The 19,714-nt window shown below is 45.5% G+C and overlaps 3 protein-coding genes across 6 annotated transcripts in view; 1 reads left to right on the top strand and 2 right to left on the bottom strand.

Annotated features, from left to right (window-relative positions):
* Positions 1-308, bottom strand: part of bcl2l13 (BCL2 like 13) — a 20,212-nt gene extending 19,904 nt beyond the window's left edge. The window contains exon 1 of the mRNA XM_080002240.1: positions 175-308. The gene's annotated coding sequence lies outside the window, so the exon portion shown is untranslated. The remainder of the gene's footprint in view (positions 1-174) is intronic.
* Positions 309-2,040: 1,732 nt separating this feature from the next.
* Positions 2,041-9,134, top strand: atp6v1e1a (ATPase H+ transporting V1 subunit E1a). Its single transcript, XM_080002418.1, has 9 exons — positions 2,041-2,208; positions 2,900-2,965; positions 3,070-3,179; positions 3,745-3,811; positions 7,392-7,481; positions 7,595-7,663; positions 7,746-7,840; positions 8,016-8,103; positions 8,325-9,134. Exons 1-9 carry the CDS (start codon positions 2,176-2,178, stop codon positions 8,385-8,387), a joined length of 681 nt encoding a protein of 226 aa, XP_079858544.1. The 5' UTR covers positions 2,041-2,175; the 3' UTR covers positions 8,388-9,134.
* A 6-nt stretch (positions 9,135-9,140) lies between these two features.
* slc25a18 (solute carrier family 25 member 18) lies at positions 9,141-19,347 on the bottom strand. Of its 4 annotated transcripts, none has more exons than XM_080002415.1 (10): positions 19,189-19,347; positions 17,571-17,920; positions 17,167-17,289; positions 13,651-13,706; positions 13,367-13,457; positions 13,065-13,180; positions 12,603-12,789; positions 11,623-11,801; positions 10,777-10,852; positions 9,141-10,660 (listed from the first exon to the last, which is right to left on the bottom strand). In XM_080002415.1, the coding sequence occupies exons 2-10, from the start codon at positions 17,588-17,590 to the stop codon at positions 10,519-10,521; spliced, it is 990 nt and encodes a 329-aa protein (XP_079858541.1). In that variant the 5' UTR covers positions 17,591-17,920; positions 19,189-19,347; the 3' UTR covers positions 9,141-10,518. The 4 variants fall into 4 exon arrangements, with proteins under 4 accessions (XP_079858541.1, XP_079858542.1, XP_079858543.1 ...); XM_080002416.1 differs by lacking the exon at positions 19,189-19,347 and adding an exon at positions 18,739-18,777; XM_080002417.1 differs by lacking the exon at positions 17,167-17,289.
* Positions 19,348-19,714: the final 367 nt, after the last annotated feature.

Here is a 19,714-nt window from a genome sequence, read left to right on the forward strand (position 1 = left end):
GTTGCATGTGGGTACGTGCTCAGACAATGTGAAGGTTGCACTGGTAGGAGGAAACGAATAGAGGGGGGAACCAGCACTTTGCTGTTTCACACTTCATTTTTGGTCTACATAAGGTTTAGCGTTGAGTCATGGAAAACAAAACAAATTAAGTCTTCCCGCCATCCCCCCGCTCACCTTGACCCACAGTGGCCGGGAGTCCCAGGTAACTGAGCACGATGTACTTGGTTTCGTAGCGGAAGCCAAGAGGCACGGCGGCGGCCGGGGGAGGTGAAGTGGAGGAGCCTGGGGCGGCCATTTGGATGGAGGGGTTTTTGGGGTCAGACACTCAGGCACATTAGTGGCGGGTACAATCGACGCGCTGGACAGGTCGCACCTGAGAGGGGGAACAAAAATAAAAATCAGATGAAAAAATCAGCCAAATTCAAGTAGGTTAAGTAGAATGTATCCCTACATGGAGGTAGTGGGTTGACATACAGAGAGTCACGTGGTTTTCAGCAGGAAGACAGTAGTCACATGAATGTGTAAATATAGACACGTGTATCTAAGAGACATTATCCAAAACAAGCCCTGGACATTGGAACGGACACAAATACCTCCCTTCGATGGCCGATCAGTGACCCCCCCCCAATCAATTGACCGGCTCCAACCACACCTCCTGTAACTGCCATCTGCACGAACTTCTCCCTCCACACAACGGCCCCGGAGTCCGAACTCCTGCTTACTCACCTGGTCCGAAGGCAGCGCGGTGCCGGAGGGGAGGAGGATCAGCTGGGGCGGAGAGGGACGTGCGACCCACTCACAGCGCGCACGGAGTGGAGGATCAGCCCGGGCACAGAGCAGCAACTACCGGGAGGACATTATGTGCTCCACTGCTCCTCTCGCTGTTTCCACTCTGTCGCAGCGCCACCTCGTGGACCCCCGCTCGGTGCTACACGCACACACACACACACACACACACACACACACACACACACAAACACACAGACACACACTCTGCTTCCCTGGCGAGACCGTGGCGATAATATGTCGCCATCCACTGAGCCGGAGTGTGTAGGATCAATTTCAATGAATTACCTTTATGATTCCATAATTTTGTCATGATTATTATTATTATTATTATTATTAATAATAATAATAATAATTATTATTATTATTATTATTAAGCATAATAATAATAATAATAATAATAATAATAATAATAATAATAATTATTATTATTATTATTATTATTATTATTATTATACTTGTCGTTCGAGTTTGGTCAATATCGATATACATTCGGAGCAGAATTGAGTGAGGACGTCATTTTTACCGGAAGTAGAAGAAGAGACGAGAAAATGTGGTTCGTTTGAGGAGCGGGCCGCTTTGTGACGTCATCATCAGACGTTATAAAGCTCCAAGTGTCGCCTCCCGGCACTCACTCCGCCCGGCGCGGCGGGAAGGGAGCCCCGGGGAAAGTGTGACCGCCGCGTTTTCACACAACCCCGAGAAACCGGGATCCGTCGCGGCGGGCGTTCGCGCGGCGCAGCCTTTGGAGGGGGCGTCCCTTTCGTATGTGGCCGCACCGCAAGATCCAGGGACGACCGTGTCGGTTTTAAAGCGCTGTTAGTGTGAGGGATAATCCAACCGAACGTCCAGTGACGATGTCGGTCACGTCAGTCCACGGTGATGGGTCCAACGCGTGGGCACGAGAGAATCCCCCTACGAGAGAACACGTGGGAGATGAGACACTGTCTCACCTGGAGCCCACGGAGTCCTGTCTCACGGTGTCTCCCCGGCGGGGAGTCACTCCCGTGCGGACGCTCCTGCCGGAACCACGTCCAATCCTGCGTGCCCGGACCGCAAAACATAATTGCATTATTATTATCATCATTATTTTATTGTCGTTATTATGCGTTAATGAAGACGTGTTATCGAAATAAACACATGTTCATCTGTTTCTATACGTTGAGAGTCGGAACGAACGTGACCGCGGCCGTCACGTGACCTCGGCCGCCAGAACGGCTTGCGTCACAGGCTTGCGTCACAGGCTTGGGCAAGTTGTCCGAGCGCCGCAGAGGAGTCCCCGGTTCGCCTCGTCTTTCGTGCCTTCGAGCAACACAAAGAAACGTTTGTTTGTTCGTTTGTTTGTTGTCTTTGGTTTTTTTTTTATGACATTCGACCAACAACGCAGCCATGTCGCTCAGCGGTGCCGACGTACAGAAACAGGTGAAGTGAATGCGAAACTTGTCGCGTCTAGCATCCCGTGTCGAACGCGGCTAGCTTATACTCTGCTAGCGTTAGCCAGTTTACCTAGCCAGGCTTATGTTATGATATGTTGTTATTGATATTATTATTATTATAACTTACACACTAATGACGTTTACCGCGTGCTTATCATTTGATTTGGTCGGCGTGCTGATAACATGGTAACTTACGCAAAGTGTAATCGTTAAAAAAATAAAACTTTTTTTTTTTGTCTCGGAAGCTCCCATCAAAACAGTGGGCTAAATCATAATAGTGATATTAATAAAGCAATACGATAAATACAAAAAAAAACCCAAAATGACAATATATGGAAATGCCTATATGAACTCGAACGCTCCCTCCTCCCAACCCGACCCGACCCGAGCCCGGCGGCTCCCATCCCCGAAAAACGAGAGCGATTAAATGGAGAATCCGCTGTTTGCAGGGACGTCTGGTTTGACACGGTCGGAGACGTCCAGATTCGGGAACCTCAGATTACTGAACTTCGGAAACCTGAAATACTAACGTCACTAAACTGGGCCCCGTGTACTGAGCCTGCAACTATATTTATTATTATTGTTGTTATTGTTATTATGTGAAATTGCTGTTGGTGTAGTAAGCCCCAACCAAACAAGTCAAAGCTGCACTCACCACCGCACCTTTCTCCCGGCAGATCAAGCACATGATGGCCTTCATCGAACAGGAGGCCAATGAGAAAGCAGAGGAGATCGAAGCCAAGGCAAATCAGTCCTGTTCACCTCTTCTCCATAAGTGTTGTAGCGCGATGCAGCGTGCGATGTCCACTGGTGTAATAAAAGTCCTTGTCTTGCACGCACATTTCAGGCCGAGGAAGAGTTTAACATTGAGAAGGGCCGCCTGGTGCAGACTCAGAGGGTGAAGATCATGAGCTTTTATGAGAAAAAGGACAAGCAAATTGAGCAACACAAGAAAATGTAAGTGTCAGGCCTGCACAATATGAGGAAAGTCTGCCATGTGCGTTAACATTGTTCAGTAATGCGATCATGATATAACGTGTAATAAATAAACAAATATTGAATTGTGCATATTAGCTATGCAGTTCCTATGTCTTTCTGCTTTAATAAGTACACTGCTTGAACAGATTGCACATAAATACCCAACCAATTAAACAGAACGTTAACTAAAATAATACATAACTATAAGAGATTAAAGTTAAATTTCCCCTGCTCCCTTTTAAATATTTTCTTCTAAACTCAACCAAATACTTCAAATAACTACGTTTCAGGCAGTCTTTTGCGATGTGTTTGTCGCGCATGTTCATATGGAGATGGCGATGAAAATACGATTTATCGGTCAGCACTAAGTATGCACAGTAGCTTGTATTGGACAGGTGATGGGGGCGGGTGGGTATAGTGAGATTCAGGTCACCTTGAATAAATGCATTTTACAATTATATTGCTTGAATTTAATGCTCCAACATGTATTTCTTGCAGGCTTCTCTGTTAATGTATTTACTGACTGTTCCCCATCTCACCCCAGTCAGATCTCAAACCTGATGAACCAGGCCAGACTGAAGGTCCTGAAGGCTCGTGATGACATGATCATAGTGAGAGACCGTGCTTATCACAATATCGTACTGCTAATATCGTCGCGTAATTGCAATACGTCTCAGTGTAATGTGTATACACAACACTTTTTTGCTGCCAACCTGCATCATGCAAATTGTCTAACCCAGGCTTAACACATTTAGTGTGAATTGGCTGTTGGATTTGAATATAACTACGTACAGTTCAAGTCTGTGTAAAGCAAAAATAAGTGTGTTCTGAGTTTCACACCACGGAAAAAATTTGTTATTAACCACCCAGCCAAATTTAGATAATCAAAAAATATCAGCAAGGAAATAAAATTAGGTATCAAAATGGTGAAAAAAGAGAAAAAAAAAAAAAAAATTATATATATATACACACACACACACACACACACACACACACACACACACACACACACACACACACACACACACAGTGGTACTTACGAGCTCGTAATTTAATCTGCTCGTATAGCAAATCAGTTTTCCCCATTTAAATTAATTGAAATGCCATTAATCCGTTCCAGCCCCCAAAAAACCACCCCAATTTTTTTCTGTTACGTGTTTTTAAATAAGAAAAATGAATTTATAAATAACAAATATTGTATAAAAACATAAAACACAATAAAAGAGAATGTGCAGATCATTTTTGCCTTCTCGCTATCTCCTGCGAGCTGCTTCTCCGTCAACCACACCAACAGCAGATTCTCCATCTTTTCATGGACAGCGGTCCGCAGCTTAGACATTATTTTAACGCCCTTGGCTGGTGTAATACCCTTTATCGTCTCCTTCTGCTTCAGTATGGTACATATCGTAGAAGTACTACGCTCGTACTGCCTCGCCAATTCCATCACACGCACACCTCGCTCAGTTTTTCTATTATTTTGCGCTTTAAGTCAATGGACATCATTCTTCTCAGCACTTACTTTTTTCGGACCCATGGTTCGGAAAAAAAATTGGCAAAATAACTGCACAAAAGGCACAAAACACAAAAGCGATGCTTCCAAGCTCAGGTAACCATGTGAAGTAAAGGAGTGAGAGGGATGCTGGCCGGATTCGCTCGCCAAGCCAACTAGCAGCGGCACCTGAAGCTCGCTCCTCGTAACTCAAATTTTTGCTCCAGTCAATACAAAAAATTGACGGAACGACGGCTCGTAACTCGGAAAACTTGTATGTTAGTGCGCTCGTAACTCAAGGTGTGTGTGTGTGTGTGTGTGTGTGTGTGTGAGATAAATAACATTTTAATGACGGGGGAAAAAAGGCAGTTCCGTCTGTTCTGAAAAGCTGAGGGCGTGAGCGCTGAAGACGCTGAAACCATGCCTGATCAAGTTATCGTGATCATGTTTACGTTGGATTATGTAAATTCCATGTTCAAATGTTCTGCTGAACCCAGTCCTCCAGTTTTTCTTCCCAAAGTGCGGCTGTCCATGGGACTCCCTGCTCTCCGGTACCCCTTGCTCGCTTCTCGCAGGCGAGGCCGGGCTGCTAACACGCAGCTAATGCTACCATGACAAAACCCCGTGCGGTCAAACCCACTGGACGGTTCTGGTCTGGTCTTTATATCGTGGTAGGGGAGTGGCCATGCCAAGTATGACCGCTCTACATCATCAAGACATGAATTAGGCCCGCCCAAAAATCTGGACCACAAAACAAAACTGCAAACATGATGAGAAACAGTCCACAATTCAGTACAAAAATGTGTTTGAAACATTTCACTGAATTCACTTTACAGTGACTTTAAGGACCACAGCCAGATAGATTTCATTTGTCTATATTGCAGCACGTTATACTCAAGTGAAACATTAATGCTTGTGTCAGTTACAGTATTAATTACATTTTTAGAATACCGCCTTGGGTGGCGGGGGCCCAAGATAAGATGTTGTGAACATGGTTAACGTGATGATTTAAAACTCTTGACAGCCACATCCCCCATTCCTCGAACATACATTTTCCCGCCTGCAGGTGGCACAAGCTACACCTGCTGTGGGTGATCACATGCCACAGAGGCCAAGAGGACGCTGGGTGTCATTTATCCCATAATTACTCCGTACAAAATTGCTAATTTGCCCAGTATAAATCAAAGTCTTGATGAACTGGTTTAGTCTACATTGTACTTTTAATTTGTACGTGGGTATACGATGTGTGACATGGTTAATACCCTCATACTATATTGCATAGACCCTTTGTCAAAGACCTGCTCAGTCGTCTTTTAGTCATTTTCCGAGGCATATTGAATAACACCGCATATTAAAGTGCAAATCCACAAGGTTATTTGTTCAGAAAAAAATCCCCTATTAGATATTTATCCCATATTTATTTAGGCTGGCACTGTAAGTAGTGCCAGGCTAACAGCTGCTCGATGCATTTTCTTAATGCATGTGCACCTCTATGTGCTGTTTCTATTGTCGATGTGGGGCCCCTCCTTTCCCGGCTAGAATCCAATATTCTGACATGCAAGTGAATGACAGCCTCTGTGAATTTGATCAAGCTGGTTGTTTGCAGTAAACTGTTGAGATATATCAAAGGAGAAGAAATCCCCACTACCTAGTGGTGCAACGTATCACAAAATTCACGGTTCGGATCGTAGAACCCTTTTGAGTCACGGAATCAGATAATTTTTCACATCAGCAAAAATAAAAAAAGAGAGAAATATAACTTTGCATTCCATTTATTCTATAAAACACTTAAAGCAAGGAACTTTTGACCATGATCTTAAATGAAAACAACATTCAAGATGTCCAATGTTACAATAAAATCTTAAAATATATGAAATATTTAATACTCAATTGTTAAATTAAAGTGCAATATGAAGCACGCATGATACCTTCTTTCTTTAAACATGGTAGTGCATGGAAAAATGTGATTGGATCCGCTCCCAGTAACTGAATTAAATTACAATAAGTAACCAGCCAGTAAACCAGTATTTCACTATGATGGTTACATTTTGCAATTGATCTGCGGTTCACAGCTCACCGAACCAGGGGGGTGACCCGTACAGATCCACTTCCATTATCTCCATCACTACCTCTAATACCATTTTTACACCAAAATTTCGCAGATTTTATTCTATTTTTTTCCTGGTGCGTCACATTCAACGTCGCGGTAAAAGGGGCGTGTCATGGTTCCAGTGTGATTGGGAACAAAACAATAGAAGAGATCAATTTCACATAAAACTGTAAAACTTGAAAATAATTTTTAGCCGCTCAAAAGTGGGATCGTTCGTAACAACCCAACATACAGTAGAAGCAGTGTGGAGTATCCATGCTGCCGGTGCCGCACCGGTCCTTCAGCGGCGGGGAGCGGAGACGCTCCTCTGGTTCGGGGACTTGCAGCGGTGCTGGAGTGGCTGTGCTCCCCACAGAGCGATCCCCACACTCAAAACATTTCACGGTCCCTCATGAAATAATACACGGATGTTCCTTTCTTTCTATTGGCGCTCCAGCGTCACATTGCGGAGATAAAGAGGGCAATATTAGCGCTTCGACCCGGGTGTCCTGTTTTCATCAGAGCTGATCTTTTAAAAATTGAAACCTTTAAAATGATGCCTTTATCCGGAGACACACCTATGTTAACAGTTTGTTTATGTGGTTGAACACAGGATTTGCTAAACGAGGCCCGTCACAGGCTCGCAGACATTGCCAAGGACCCTTCAAGGTACTCTACCTTGTTAGAGGGCTTGGTTTTACAGGTTAGTTTTTTTTAAAACATGTCTGTCTGTCTGTCTAGAGAAACCTCTATCATGACTGCCCCCAAGTTGAAGCCAAAATATTTTTCTTTTTTTTTTTGGTCCTGGTTTTACAGGGTTTCTACCAGTTACTGGAACCTGAGGTGACCATTCGCTGCCGGCAGCAGGACCTGGAGCTGGTGCAGGTGAGAGATGGGCTGATATCGCTGCGTTGTATTTATTATGACGACTTACTGCGCAGCGCTAAACGCTTTGTCACCTCGACAGGCTGCAGCTGATAAAAACATCCCTGTTTACAAGGACGCCGTGAAGAGCAACATAGTGGTTAGAATCGACCAGGAACGATTTCTCTCGCCGGACATGTGAGTCGTGTTGCCGTGCCGGAACAAGTTACGAACCCGTGTTATACCTGAACATTGCGGTCACAGTCATACAGACAATGACCCAGATGGAAAATGTCAATGTGGAGCGAAGCTTGCCTCACATTCTCTTGTTCCTTAAACAAAGTTGCTTTTGTGCGTGTTGCTGTTTGCACAGCTGTGGGGGGGTAGAGGTCTACAACAGCAGTGGGAAGATCAAGGTGTCCAACACCCTGGAGAGCAGGCTGGACCTCATGGCGCAGCAGGTAGAATAGCAGCTGTTCCAAGCCCAATTTAGGTTTTGTCCTGAATATTCAATCAGTGGTTACATGGAGTTTATACTTGAGCCTACTCAATAATGGTTTTGTCTGATAACGCTTCCTAAATGCCCTTTTTCCAGATATATAGTGAGCATGAGTAAGAACACGGTGTGTGTGCATACTAACCCTACAAGGTGTTTACATTGTGTTTTTACTCCCTTCAACAGATGATGCCTGACATAAGAGTGGCCTTGTTTGGTGCCAACCCCAACCGCCGGTTCACGGACTAACTCTGTATGCTGAAGAGCAGCGCTGGAACACCCAAGGATTGTGGGTATTTGTGGCTCTACAGCTGTCATCAGGAAAGGCCTCACAGGTGCCTTTCTTTCATCATTTTCAAGAAAACCCCTTTTGGCTCTAGGCCAAAGGGGTTCAGCTGCATCCTGAGGACCAGGGTTTCTACCTGTTACCAGCTTCAGGTTCATTTTAACTAAGCTGAGTGTGCTACACAGCGAAAACGAGGAAAAACAAAATGCTAAACTATCTTCATATTCTTCAAGTTACCTTCATCAATTGGGATATTCTAGATAATATTGTTTTTTATTCCATCAAATGTTGTGGAACTGTTTGGTGGTTCCACCAAGTGAGCTTTTACACAGACCGCGTCTGACCTCTTTTTAAACTCCCAAGTGCCTTACATGACAGTGTGATGCCAATGTGTTTTATTTTTAGTTTATTTCTTTATGTCTTCTTGATGGGTTTGGGCTAACATGACCCATTTTGAACGTGTTTACTTCTTAAAATCGGTTACAAAAGATTCATGTTGCTTCCGAGAATTTATTTTTATTTTAAACTACCTTATATCCCTGATCAGCTTAAATTCGGGGCATGTTGGCAACTTGCATTGTTTTATTGAAAAAGTGAGAGTTTCTATGGTGGATATTGTAAGCATGTGGGAAATGAATGTTATTTGTTTTTGTTACTGTTCCAAAGCACTTAACATGCAATACAGAAAAGAATAAAAATATGCAACTGAGCATGAATGTAAGAGATATCTTTTATTTACAGCTTGTAAACAAACCATTCATCCTGTTTTGGACTGTTTTCTCTAAAATAAAGGGGACAATCTGCTAGCCTAGCTATTGTAGCTGTATCAGCCTAGCATTATAAAGATAGAAAATGTTTTAGTGCCACCCAGTGGACTTACTTTAAGAAGACACAGAACACTCAACAAAGCAAAGCCTTGTCAAATGTTATTGCGCTCTGTAACTTGGACACAAGCGGCCGAAACAAACATTTCAACTTCTTCGATCCCCTCAAACTGATTGGAGACTGAACGCACAGGTTTTGATGTTCATGGCTAGACACTGTCAGCAAACATAAGGCGTCATTGCATATATTTGTATAATTTTGTGCACAACATTAAAATAAAACATTTTAATTCATTCAATAAAAAAAAAAAAGCTATACTAGGTAATAAAGTCCTTTTATGGGTTTAAGCCCTTCTGAGCTTCCGATAGGAGCGAGTCAAGGCCACGAGAGTGTGGCCTGGCATACTAACCTGTGGCCTTTACGCTGTTAGAGATGTTTTTGTTAGGATGTGCAGGATTAAAGCATTACCAGCAGATTAGCCCAAGACTTTCGAGTCACTAGCATGCAGCGCCTCACAGGCCAATGAAGGAGTCCCAGATTACAACTCCTATCTTAACAGCTGAGGGGGAGGAATGCACTACGGGGGAGGCAGAAGGAGGTTAAGCTCCTTTTCGAAACAGAAAGAAAGCAAGTGTTTAAAACTAGATCATTGGCATTTGTACTCAAGCCACCCTGTCCAGAATCAAACATGGCGTGAAGTCAGACCTTACACAACTAGAATTCCTTTTTGAATCAAATGAGAAGGGAACGGGTCACTCACAGTGGAATACATAATGCGGCATTCTGTTGTCTTACAACCATGGAAATGGTAATGATTGCTTGGCAATTTGTTTTCGCAGTGAACTTCGTTAAAAAAAAACAAAAAAAACAGAATAATCTCTCAGGCCAGAAGAACTGCCCTGGACATTAACCCGAGACAAGCTAGACGACCATAAGAAACACTGAGCCTGATTAGTTACACACATGCGCATACATACACAGCACCCTGTTAAACCTATGAAACCCTTCAGAACACATTTAAAAGTCTAGACAAGCGTGATTAGTGTGGTCCACATATTAATCATTAGAGCCCCTCATGCCTCTGTTATTCCTTATCCTCCTTTGGTTCATTGGTTTTGACCACTTTCTCTCTTTCCATTCACTGCTCACTCAGTGAAGGGGGATGGGGGGGAGGGGGGGTTCTTTGCCCTTCCCCTTCTTTTGTTTATTAACTGCTGAGTAATGCACCGAATTATAGTACAGGGACACCATCACAGGTGCCAAACAGTGCTATCCCAGCAGCCCCAGCACCGTCTCCCCCACCCCCAGGAAGTAGACGCCCTGTGCAATGCCGAAGAGAGGCGCAATGACCAGCGCACGACATGCCGCCCCCTTCAGAAATGCCGATGGGCCTTCCCGTCTCAGGATGCGGCTGATGAAGTGTCGAGACAAAACGGGCGGGGGCAGGGGGAGAAATTATTGTCAGAATGTTTTTATCGATCGGTATTAAGGAGAAAGTGGCCGTCTCCCTCGAGGCCAACTTCTTACCGTGTGCAGTCAATGACTCCCCTGTAAGAGTCTTCTCCCTCGCCTTTCTGCAGGGTCTGCAGGCGGGTCTTGATGACTAGGAATCCAGGCAAACATGGATGAACAAGGAACGTTTATTCACTGATACTCTTGTCTGTTCGAGGGAGACGGCACTTTTTGTGATAGTTGCTTTCTGCCTATCTTACCCAAAACCAAATGGGAAGGTCGATAACAATTTCATCCCTGCGTGCCTGGTGCTGTGAAAGCGATGAGCGGCTGCATTCTAACTGTGTGAGCTCAGTGCATGGCTGCAGAGGGGATCAACTGGCCAAGCACATGTGAAATTACGGAATACACCGCCCGGAATACCAAAAGCGGCGTTATTTAAGTGATACATATTGCATATTCATGACGAATAAAAATAAAAACATCCAAACACGATTTTAGTTGTCTTAAATGCAGCTAGATTCAGAACAATTTTTGACACCTAACTATTAATCCGTCTGCTGGGGAAAGTCATTAGCAGCTGTGTGCCGACCAAATGTGTTGGTGCTGAAGGGTTGCCTGTTCAGCCCACTGAGTTTCGTTGACCGTAATGTTCCGGTGCGAAGCATTACACTTCATACCTGGCAACCCCCAAATCTGTTGAAGGGGCACTTCAACAGCTCATAATCACTATGCTCAGTGCATGGATAAACGTGACTCGTCAGAAAGACAAGTTATAAAGAAGATGTATTGCTGAATCGACTTTTTTAGACGCTGGAAGTTGTATTTCTCAAATTTCACAGGAGTTGATCCCCCGGGCGTTGAGCTAATGCAGTTACTGTCGCATGCGGTTCCATTTATCTCTTTCAACGTTTGTCTCACCATCCAGCGGAGTCACTGCCACGGCGGCCACCGAGCCAGCGCCGCAGCCCGACATGAAGGACTGCCAGAAGGGGGCTCGCTCTTTCACGTCACCCTGGCAACCGGAGCCCGCTCCTCTTGGGCCCAGCGCGTTGAGGTTGGCAAACAGCGGGAAGTAAATCATAGAGAAGGGTACATCCCTGGAACAACATGGAGTCAGAGGCAGTGAGATAGGAGGACGTGAAACACATAGAGGAGGAAAGGGAGTATGTGTGGTGTAGGCTGGGAAAACAAAGGGAAATAATTGGTGGTTACTAGTAAAATGGACTGCATTTGATACGGCGCCTTTTCTAGTTCAGGGACACACAGTGGTTTTCCCAATTATGCCACAGTTGCACACTTAAACCACCGTCCCCCAACGAGGGACGGTGGTTTAAGTGGGAACCACCAACCAATGCAGGAGGATGAGTAAGGTCATAGGAGATGCAAAGAGAGAGAGGAGCTTGCCAACAGGACCACAGCCAGACATAGCCGTGGGAGCCTATTGATCATTGCTGATTATCAGCGATGCGCTGCGAGCACGGCACAGGTTACGCAACCCGAAATCCACTCATTAACACAATGATGAGAAAGTTGAATGGCAGGAGAGAAGCGGGAGCATATGAGTGTAATAATTGTGCACAATGATTTACTTTATATATGAAATGTTTCCAACTAGAGAGGACAATGCCTCGTCTGTACTGGCGGAATAAAACCAAACTAAAGTGTGTTTGACATAGCAAAGTAACTAATGTCATCATTAGATTACAATCAAAGCAGGGTGGGTTTCTCATAGTGTTCTGTGCGACTGTATTTGTGTTCTGGGGTTTCTTTGTTTTTTAGAGCTACAAGGCAAACAAAATGAGGAAAAAAACCCATGAAAGTAGGATAGGTAGGAAACAAAACAATAAAAACAAGGAAACTGACATTTTGGGCACACGTTGTGTATCTGAGGGTCTGACCTCAAGAGAGTTGCCCCGGCCCCGCGGTAGAGGCCGGCCAGGCCGCGAGTTTTGAGCAGCTCCATGGTGATCCGGGTGGCCGAGGTGCGGGGCGGCAGGGCCGACTGGGCGGGCGGAGGAGCCACCAACGACGGAGCAGGACTGGGGGCGCTGGCCTGGGCAGCGGTGGCGACAGGCTTCTGGGCAGCTAGCGGAGAGAAAAGTCAATTTAAGGCTCAAGGTGTAGGGCAGGTGGGCATGTTGAAGTTACTTTCCCTTAAAAAGTAGGAGCAATGGGGACATTCTTGCCTCATTATGCACACTATGCACATTATCCTCTCCATGCATACATACGGTACATTAAGCTTTCATGTTTGACTCCTCAATAACACCATCATATATCACGACAGTATATTTCAGTGTTTTTCTCTGGCAGTGTTACTAATCTCAAACGAAGCTTAACAGTGCCGTCCAAAACCTCACCCAGCCGTCCCGCGTCCTGCAGCTGGATCTTCAGCATCTCCATGGGCGTGGTGACGATCACCTGACAGGTCCCGGCCCCGCAGCCCGCCAGTACCTCCCCCCACAGTGGAAGTTTTCTGGGGAGTTGATGAGAAGACAAAGGCCTTGAGTAAGTGAAAGAGACGTCACAAATGTCTGATCAGTTACACCAACAACCAAACGATGAAAAAAAATGCCTGGTTGAAAGAGTTTTGGTCAATACCAAAGTTCGGATTGTATATATTTATTTAAATATATATAGAAGATAACATAAAAACAGCTACCCGTCCTTTGAGAGCTTCTGCCTGAAGATGTCATTGGCCGCCAGTTTGATGGCCTTTTCCGGCGTGACAAGAGTGAGATTCACCGCGGCCCCTGAAGGGGGTGAAGACAACAGCGGGTTGAAATGACACATGCAGCAGCTTCACACCGCGCCAGACAGACAACACTAAATGACAGGACGGCCGACCGTAAACAACGGTCGCTATAAAAAGATCGCTATAGAGAGAGCTATAAAAAGATCCTGAATGGTTGTTTGCCAAGAGGATTAGGAAATGGGAGCAAATACCTCGATAGCATCCGAAATAGCCTTCCGACCGCACCGTCTTAGCCAGGCAGTCCAGCCTGCGAGAAATAGAGGAAGTAAGTAGAGAATGGAATATTAAACAGAATAAAATGACTGAATTAATCACAGGAAAATTCAATGAATCATGGCCATCAACAGCGATGGAACATTGTAGGCTAACAGTAGAATTACAATTTTGGTGACCTTTTGACCCGTTAAGCTCAACACCTATCCTTCGGTAGATTCTACCATTGGCCTGTTCTACAAAGAAATGCAATTCTCTGTACTAAATGGCCTTTATTTAAAGCTCAAAACAGCTATACATAGGTAATCTATAGGAGTAGGATGTCCTGAGTACATAAACTAGGACTGTACCCGACTCAGAATTTTGTCCGCCTAATCAGATTTGGCTTTTCAATGCGATTGAACAGCCAATATTTGACTATTCGGCGGGGGGGTGCGCAGAGGAACGGAGCACGAGCGATTGCTCGTGCTTACAGTTGGGTACCGAGACCCGGTATTAAACGGACCCCGGGGCTGATATTTGTCTAAGAAGCATTTTCACTATTATCAGAAGAGCCATCTCTCCTCTCTCCCCCGTGCCCTCCCCAGTGCTCGAGGAGGGCGGGGCCGGCTCGCTCTGCCTGGCTCTCACACGTGCACGAGGAGACGAGGGTGCAAATTGCGCCCCGATCGCCCATTACGCCCATGCATAATGCGGAATCCATAAAATAAAGCAGAGTTAATTCTGCTCTTCATGTGTTTTAGTTTTACTAAAAAAAATTAAAAAAAAAAAAAGAACCGATAAAAGTACCGTTAAAGTACCGGATAGATGAGCAGTACCAGGAAGTGGAGTGGGACCGTTAAATCTCAATGATACCCATCCCCACCGGGCCCCGATCCTCCGTGCCCTGGTCCCACACAGTTTTAAGTTGTTTTATTTGGAGGAACAGGGCACGGCTCTCCGTGGTGCTCTCCGCCGATCAGGACGCACGGAGAGCCGTGTTCAACGATTCTCACACACAAAAACTAGTTTATGATTGTTGTAGTTGTTGTTATTGTAATGCACACTAACTGACAAAAAAAACAACTACTGCTCGACTTGAAGAATCTCAGTCCACTGGTGATTAGACTTGTCGCCTTTGAGGGGGCATCCCTAACATAGACGACTGGAAAACCAGAAAACGTTCTATTTCTAATGATGTTTTTTCAGTACATATCCAAATCCGTCATCACAGACACCGATATGCTGAATCCGTCACCGCTCTGCGATTGCACCAGTCCCGCTCTGTCATTTCTTAACGCAGCCACGCCTTTCTTAAAGTTGACAACGGGCCAATCGTCACCCGGAAGCCGATATTTCGGTGACCTTTTGACCCCTAACGCTCTTCGGTAGACTTGTGGTCCCAAATATGTGTAGGAACGGTTTGGTGTTTCGATTCTTCGCAGTGATCACCACGGGTGACGTTCCCAAACAAGGCCGAAAAAGAACCGGGTGATCAACCGCTTTTCTCTTTTCATTTTTTTACCCCCATCCCCCTCTGAGTCACCGTGGAAAAGCACGATCAGGAAATGTTTGTGCCGCTGGCCACATGATTACCTCGCCCTACCGGTGTGCCAGATATGTGATGTCCATCCCTTCTTTCAAGGGGCCTTGCAGGACACACTTATTTTCCTTTTATTTATTTTTTTTTAGTTTTGTATTGGATTTAGTTTCATCCTCGCTTAAAACGTAGTGCCTGACAGGGCGGTTTAATGTGTCGTACACATTTGTCCGTTAAACAACGTTTGTATATTGAATAGGGGTGTCACGATGCCGTATCGGAAAATCTACCGAAATGAGCGTTGAATTTCGAACTTCAAAATCACAAACCGGTATCGCGATTCTCCCCGGTTTTTTCGTGGGTAATATTGTCCCACATGGTCGCCATATTGGGGCGGTCAACATCCACACTTAAACAACCGCGATGTGCGCCGGAGGGGTTCGGGCCCCTCTGCGGGCTGGGCTGCGGCTCGCCCGGCTCCGAACCCACTTTCATGGGAGAGCTGCGGTCGGCATCCCTCAAACGCACACTGCACCCGCCCGCCTGGCACTAGGGCTGCAGGTACGAAAATTTCGAATAGAATTTGAATATAAAAAAAATAAAAAATAAAGTTCAATATAATTTCATTCAGTTTGTTGCACAGTGAACGCATATTGGAGAGAAAAATTCCCGGTAACGGTGTGTGAAAGCGTTCCTCTCTGGCAAAAATAGCATCCCTTTTTCTCCGCTTATTTTGGTGAGTAACTTAAAAGTAGTGTAATAATTAACTTATTGTTTAATAATGTTAAGTCTAGTTCTGCTAAAGCTCTTAACTGTTTGGGTGTGTTGTTTAAATATTTTCATATTTTCATTATTTCTAATTGTTGTCATTCATATGAAAGTTACTTATTGATAAACAAGTGTCTTTCTTTACAAATCAATACTCGGTAGTCTAACAATGGCATAGCCGTCAGTGCTGGAAGAATACATATGTTTAAATCGAAAATCGAATCATGACCTTAAAATCGAAAGTCGAATCGTGACACCCCTACTGTAGTACTGAAGATTGAGATATAGACATGTATAGTTTATAGACATATAAGGTCTTTAATTAATACCTACTGAAATCACAGGTATTTAAACACAACTCTCTCCACAGATTGAATTTGAGAAGCGTGTGCTAAGCCGGGCTGCCCCACCTCTTCATCACAAAATCACCTGATGTCTCTTCTTTGCCTCTTTCGATTTGGCCGTTTTTTTTTTTTGTTAAAATCTGGACGTTCTTTAGCAAATTCCTGCCCTGGTTGAGTGAACTTTTTAAAAACAGCAAAGACCTTTTCTGTCTGAAGAATTATAATGTGATTTCCTGTGGCATCGTTGTACTACTTCATAGATCGGTCAATGGCATTTTTGTTGTGTCCAAATCAATTATCATTAAAATAAACCAGATGTGAAAACACGTGTCAAATCAAAAATCTCTGAAGTACACTCAATTTCAAACTACTTTCTTTTATTTTGTAAGTTCATTCATTTTGGGAGTTCTGTGGCTTAAGTCAAAAAATTGTAAGGCAAGTCTTTCAACTTAATAGACACACGTGAATTAACAAAATACATATTTTTTTTTTTACTAAATAAAAAACTATAAATGTATGCATCTCAGTATTTAAACTACTATCTAATATTTTAAACCTTATCTCATTTACCCAGCTATAGTTATGATAAGGAAAAAGAGTTGGTGTGTTTGATAAGCTATTATCGACATCTATGCACAATTAACTATTCATAACACATAATGATGGGGCTACGATCTATTATGAGTACAATTATAATGTATTATATAGATACTGTATGAACATGGGCTTCCTCTAAATAAATGTGAATTTATGAACATTTCACAACAGTGATCAAACTCAAGCTCTCAGTAAACGTTTCTCGACGATTTCTCCCTCCATGTACGGGTGACATGGCTCGATGTGGTGCTTGCTGCCCTACTCACATTCCTTTGTAGACCTGGGCACCCTGCTGGTTCTGGAGGCGGGTTTTGGCGAGGTCAATAGGAAACACACATGTCACACCGACCAGCCCCGCCACGCCCCCATTAATCAGCTTAGCGGGGAGGCTGTAAAAAGATCCAAACACGGGGACACAAACAAGCATGCCGGCACAAATTTACACACGCACATGCATGCATGCAAAACCATGCAAATAGCACACAAGCACCGCCATGAACAAATACACAAACAGGGCAGTCGGGCACACAACAACAAAGAAAGACACCAAAATACACACACAATGCAAACAAACACACACAATGAGAATGTTATCACTTGGACACGTGAATGACTAAAAACAATTTACTCCAAAGTATTTTCATGCGACGAGACGAGTGGAGTTGATTACCTAACTTTCTTCTCTGCCATCCTGCTTCCGGGCCCAGCTCCACGCTTCTCGTCTTACGCTTTCTCTCCACTTCCTGTCTCCTCAGCTTCCCTTTCCTTAGGGTTGGCACGCAACCTGCCCCCTGGCCCTGGCCCTGGCCAACAACAGCAGCAGCAGCTCACCACCGCCTTCCACCCTTTACGGTAAAGAAATTCCGCCGCTGTTTCTGGCCCTCGGAGTCTTCTCGAGATGGGGACCGTGGCGCCCCGGGCGTGCAAGTGTGCGTGTGTTCCCAGCCGGCGTCCCTTCTTTGATGGCACCCCACGCCCAATCCAAACGGTCTTACTCTCTCTCTCTCTCTCTCCCGCCGTCTGACAGAGAAGGGAAAAAACAGCACACATGCGGCTAATTCGTGGTCGTGTACAGACCCGGATTTGTTCACTTGAGCGATTCAAGGACATTGGCCGGGTTCCCCCCCGGGTCTCTTGTCAGAGCCCGGCTCAATAGACCTTTTCTGATTTATCTGGGGCCCGGTGGTCGGGGTCGAGGCGGACAGCCGGCACACCTTGCATTGAATGTCAGCGAGCGTGAAATCCGGACGAGCTCTTTCATCCATAAATGTGAACAGTAGTGCATTTACGGGGACCGCCGTGCTGGACACCTTAAATCTCTGTAATCTGCCGGTTAAAACAGGTAAGTCTGTTTGATCTACGGAGGAGCTTGACGCCGGGACGGGGGGTCTTACTCACCTTAGGTTTTCTTTCCTTTTTACCTTCTTTTTGAAATCAAGAGACAAGAAAAAAGGGATTCAAAGGCAAAACTCTCAGAGTGAGCGTGACAAGTTCCCTTCCTCCTTTTCTGGGAGAATGACAATAGCCTGTGGTCTGCGCCGGTGAAAGTATGTTTAGTAGATAATGCTGATGCCGTTGAAACCCTATCTGGAGCTGGCACCCGCATAGTCACCCCCCCCCCTCCCCCCCCACCGCGTTGCACTTATTGTGTTTGTCCATTCTTTTCCTTCCTTCCTCCATTACCTCAGCTCCCTAATTAATCTCTCGCTCTCTTAATCTCTCCTCCCGCCCGCTGTCTATTTTTACCGCCGTAAACCTATCACTCTATCGCTCGCCTCGATCTTCCTCCGAAAAAAAACGACGGCCGAAGAGGAGACGATAGGGTCGTTTTCACTCACCTCAGCTTCGGAGTTTTTCTCTTCCCGTGTCATCCTCCGTCGACATAACTCAGTTTCAACCCCCCTCCACCCCCACCCCAAACCCACACACAGACACACCTTTTTTCCCCCCTCTATCCCCGTCTCCTCCGTCCACTCTGTCTTCTCCCAGCCAAGCCGCCGAATCCCAGTGGCATTCTGCACATGCCTCTCACTGAGCCTCTCTCTCTCGCTCTCTCTCTATGTGGAACTTTCTTTCAGCGCGGCTCCTTTCAGACACACACACACACACACACACACACACACACACACACAGAGACCAGTGCCCCTGCCAAAAAAGAAAAAAACCCAAGCCCACTACCCCCTGTACCCCCCGTACCCCCCCCAAGTCACACAAAATACTCAAATTAACTATTTCATCCATCACAGAGATATGGCAGCAGGGTGGGGGGTGGGGGGGGGGGGACTTACCTCTGTTCTGGTTCCGTCAGTGCGTCCCACGGGCAGGATCAAGCTGTCCGCTCTCCCTTTTCACTCCCAACAATGTGTGCAACAGCGGTAGTCAGGCGAGAGCGATCGCAGCGAGGGAGCCGGCCGCCACTCAGGGGCCGTTGCACAAACACCAGCATTGTCCCCAGCTCGCCTAAGTCCCACCCCTCCCCCTCCACCCCCACCCCTCCCCCTCCACCCCCACCCCCCTTCCCCTGACGGTGACTCCGCGTGTGACACAAAAACCAAGCCCCGGCAACACAAGCCACGCTAACACAACCCGACATAAACTCACACGTCACGCAGCGCGGAGACCTCCGCGTGGCCGACTTTGCGCCGCTCGTACAGTGTGAAGTTGTTCCTATTTGTTTTGGCCCCCCAAAATCTTTCTCATGGGCTTTCTCATCGCAAGTGTTTTCTATTCAACACCACCAGTGTTATGTAATGCTCCTGGCCACGATGTATGTGGGGATGGGGGAAGACTTTAAGCTATCTCAGACGAGAACAC

This window comes from Zeus faber (genome assembly GCF_960531495.2).
Source record: "Zeus faber genome assembly, chromosome: 6".
Classification (NCBI taxonomy): Eukaryota; Metazoa; Chordata; class Actinopteri; order Zeiformes; family Zeidae; genus Zeus; species Zeus faber.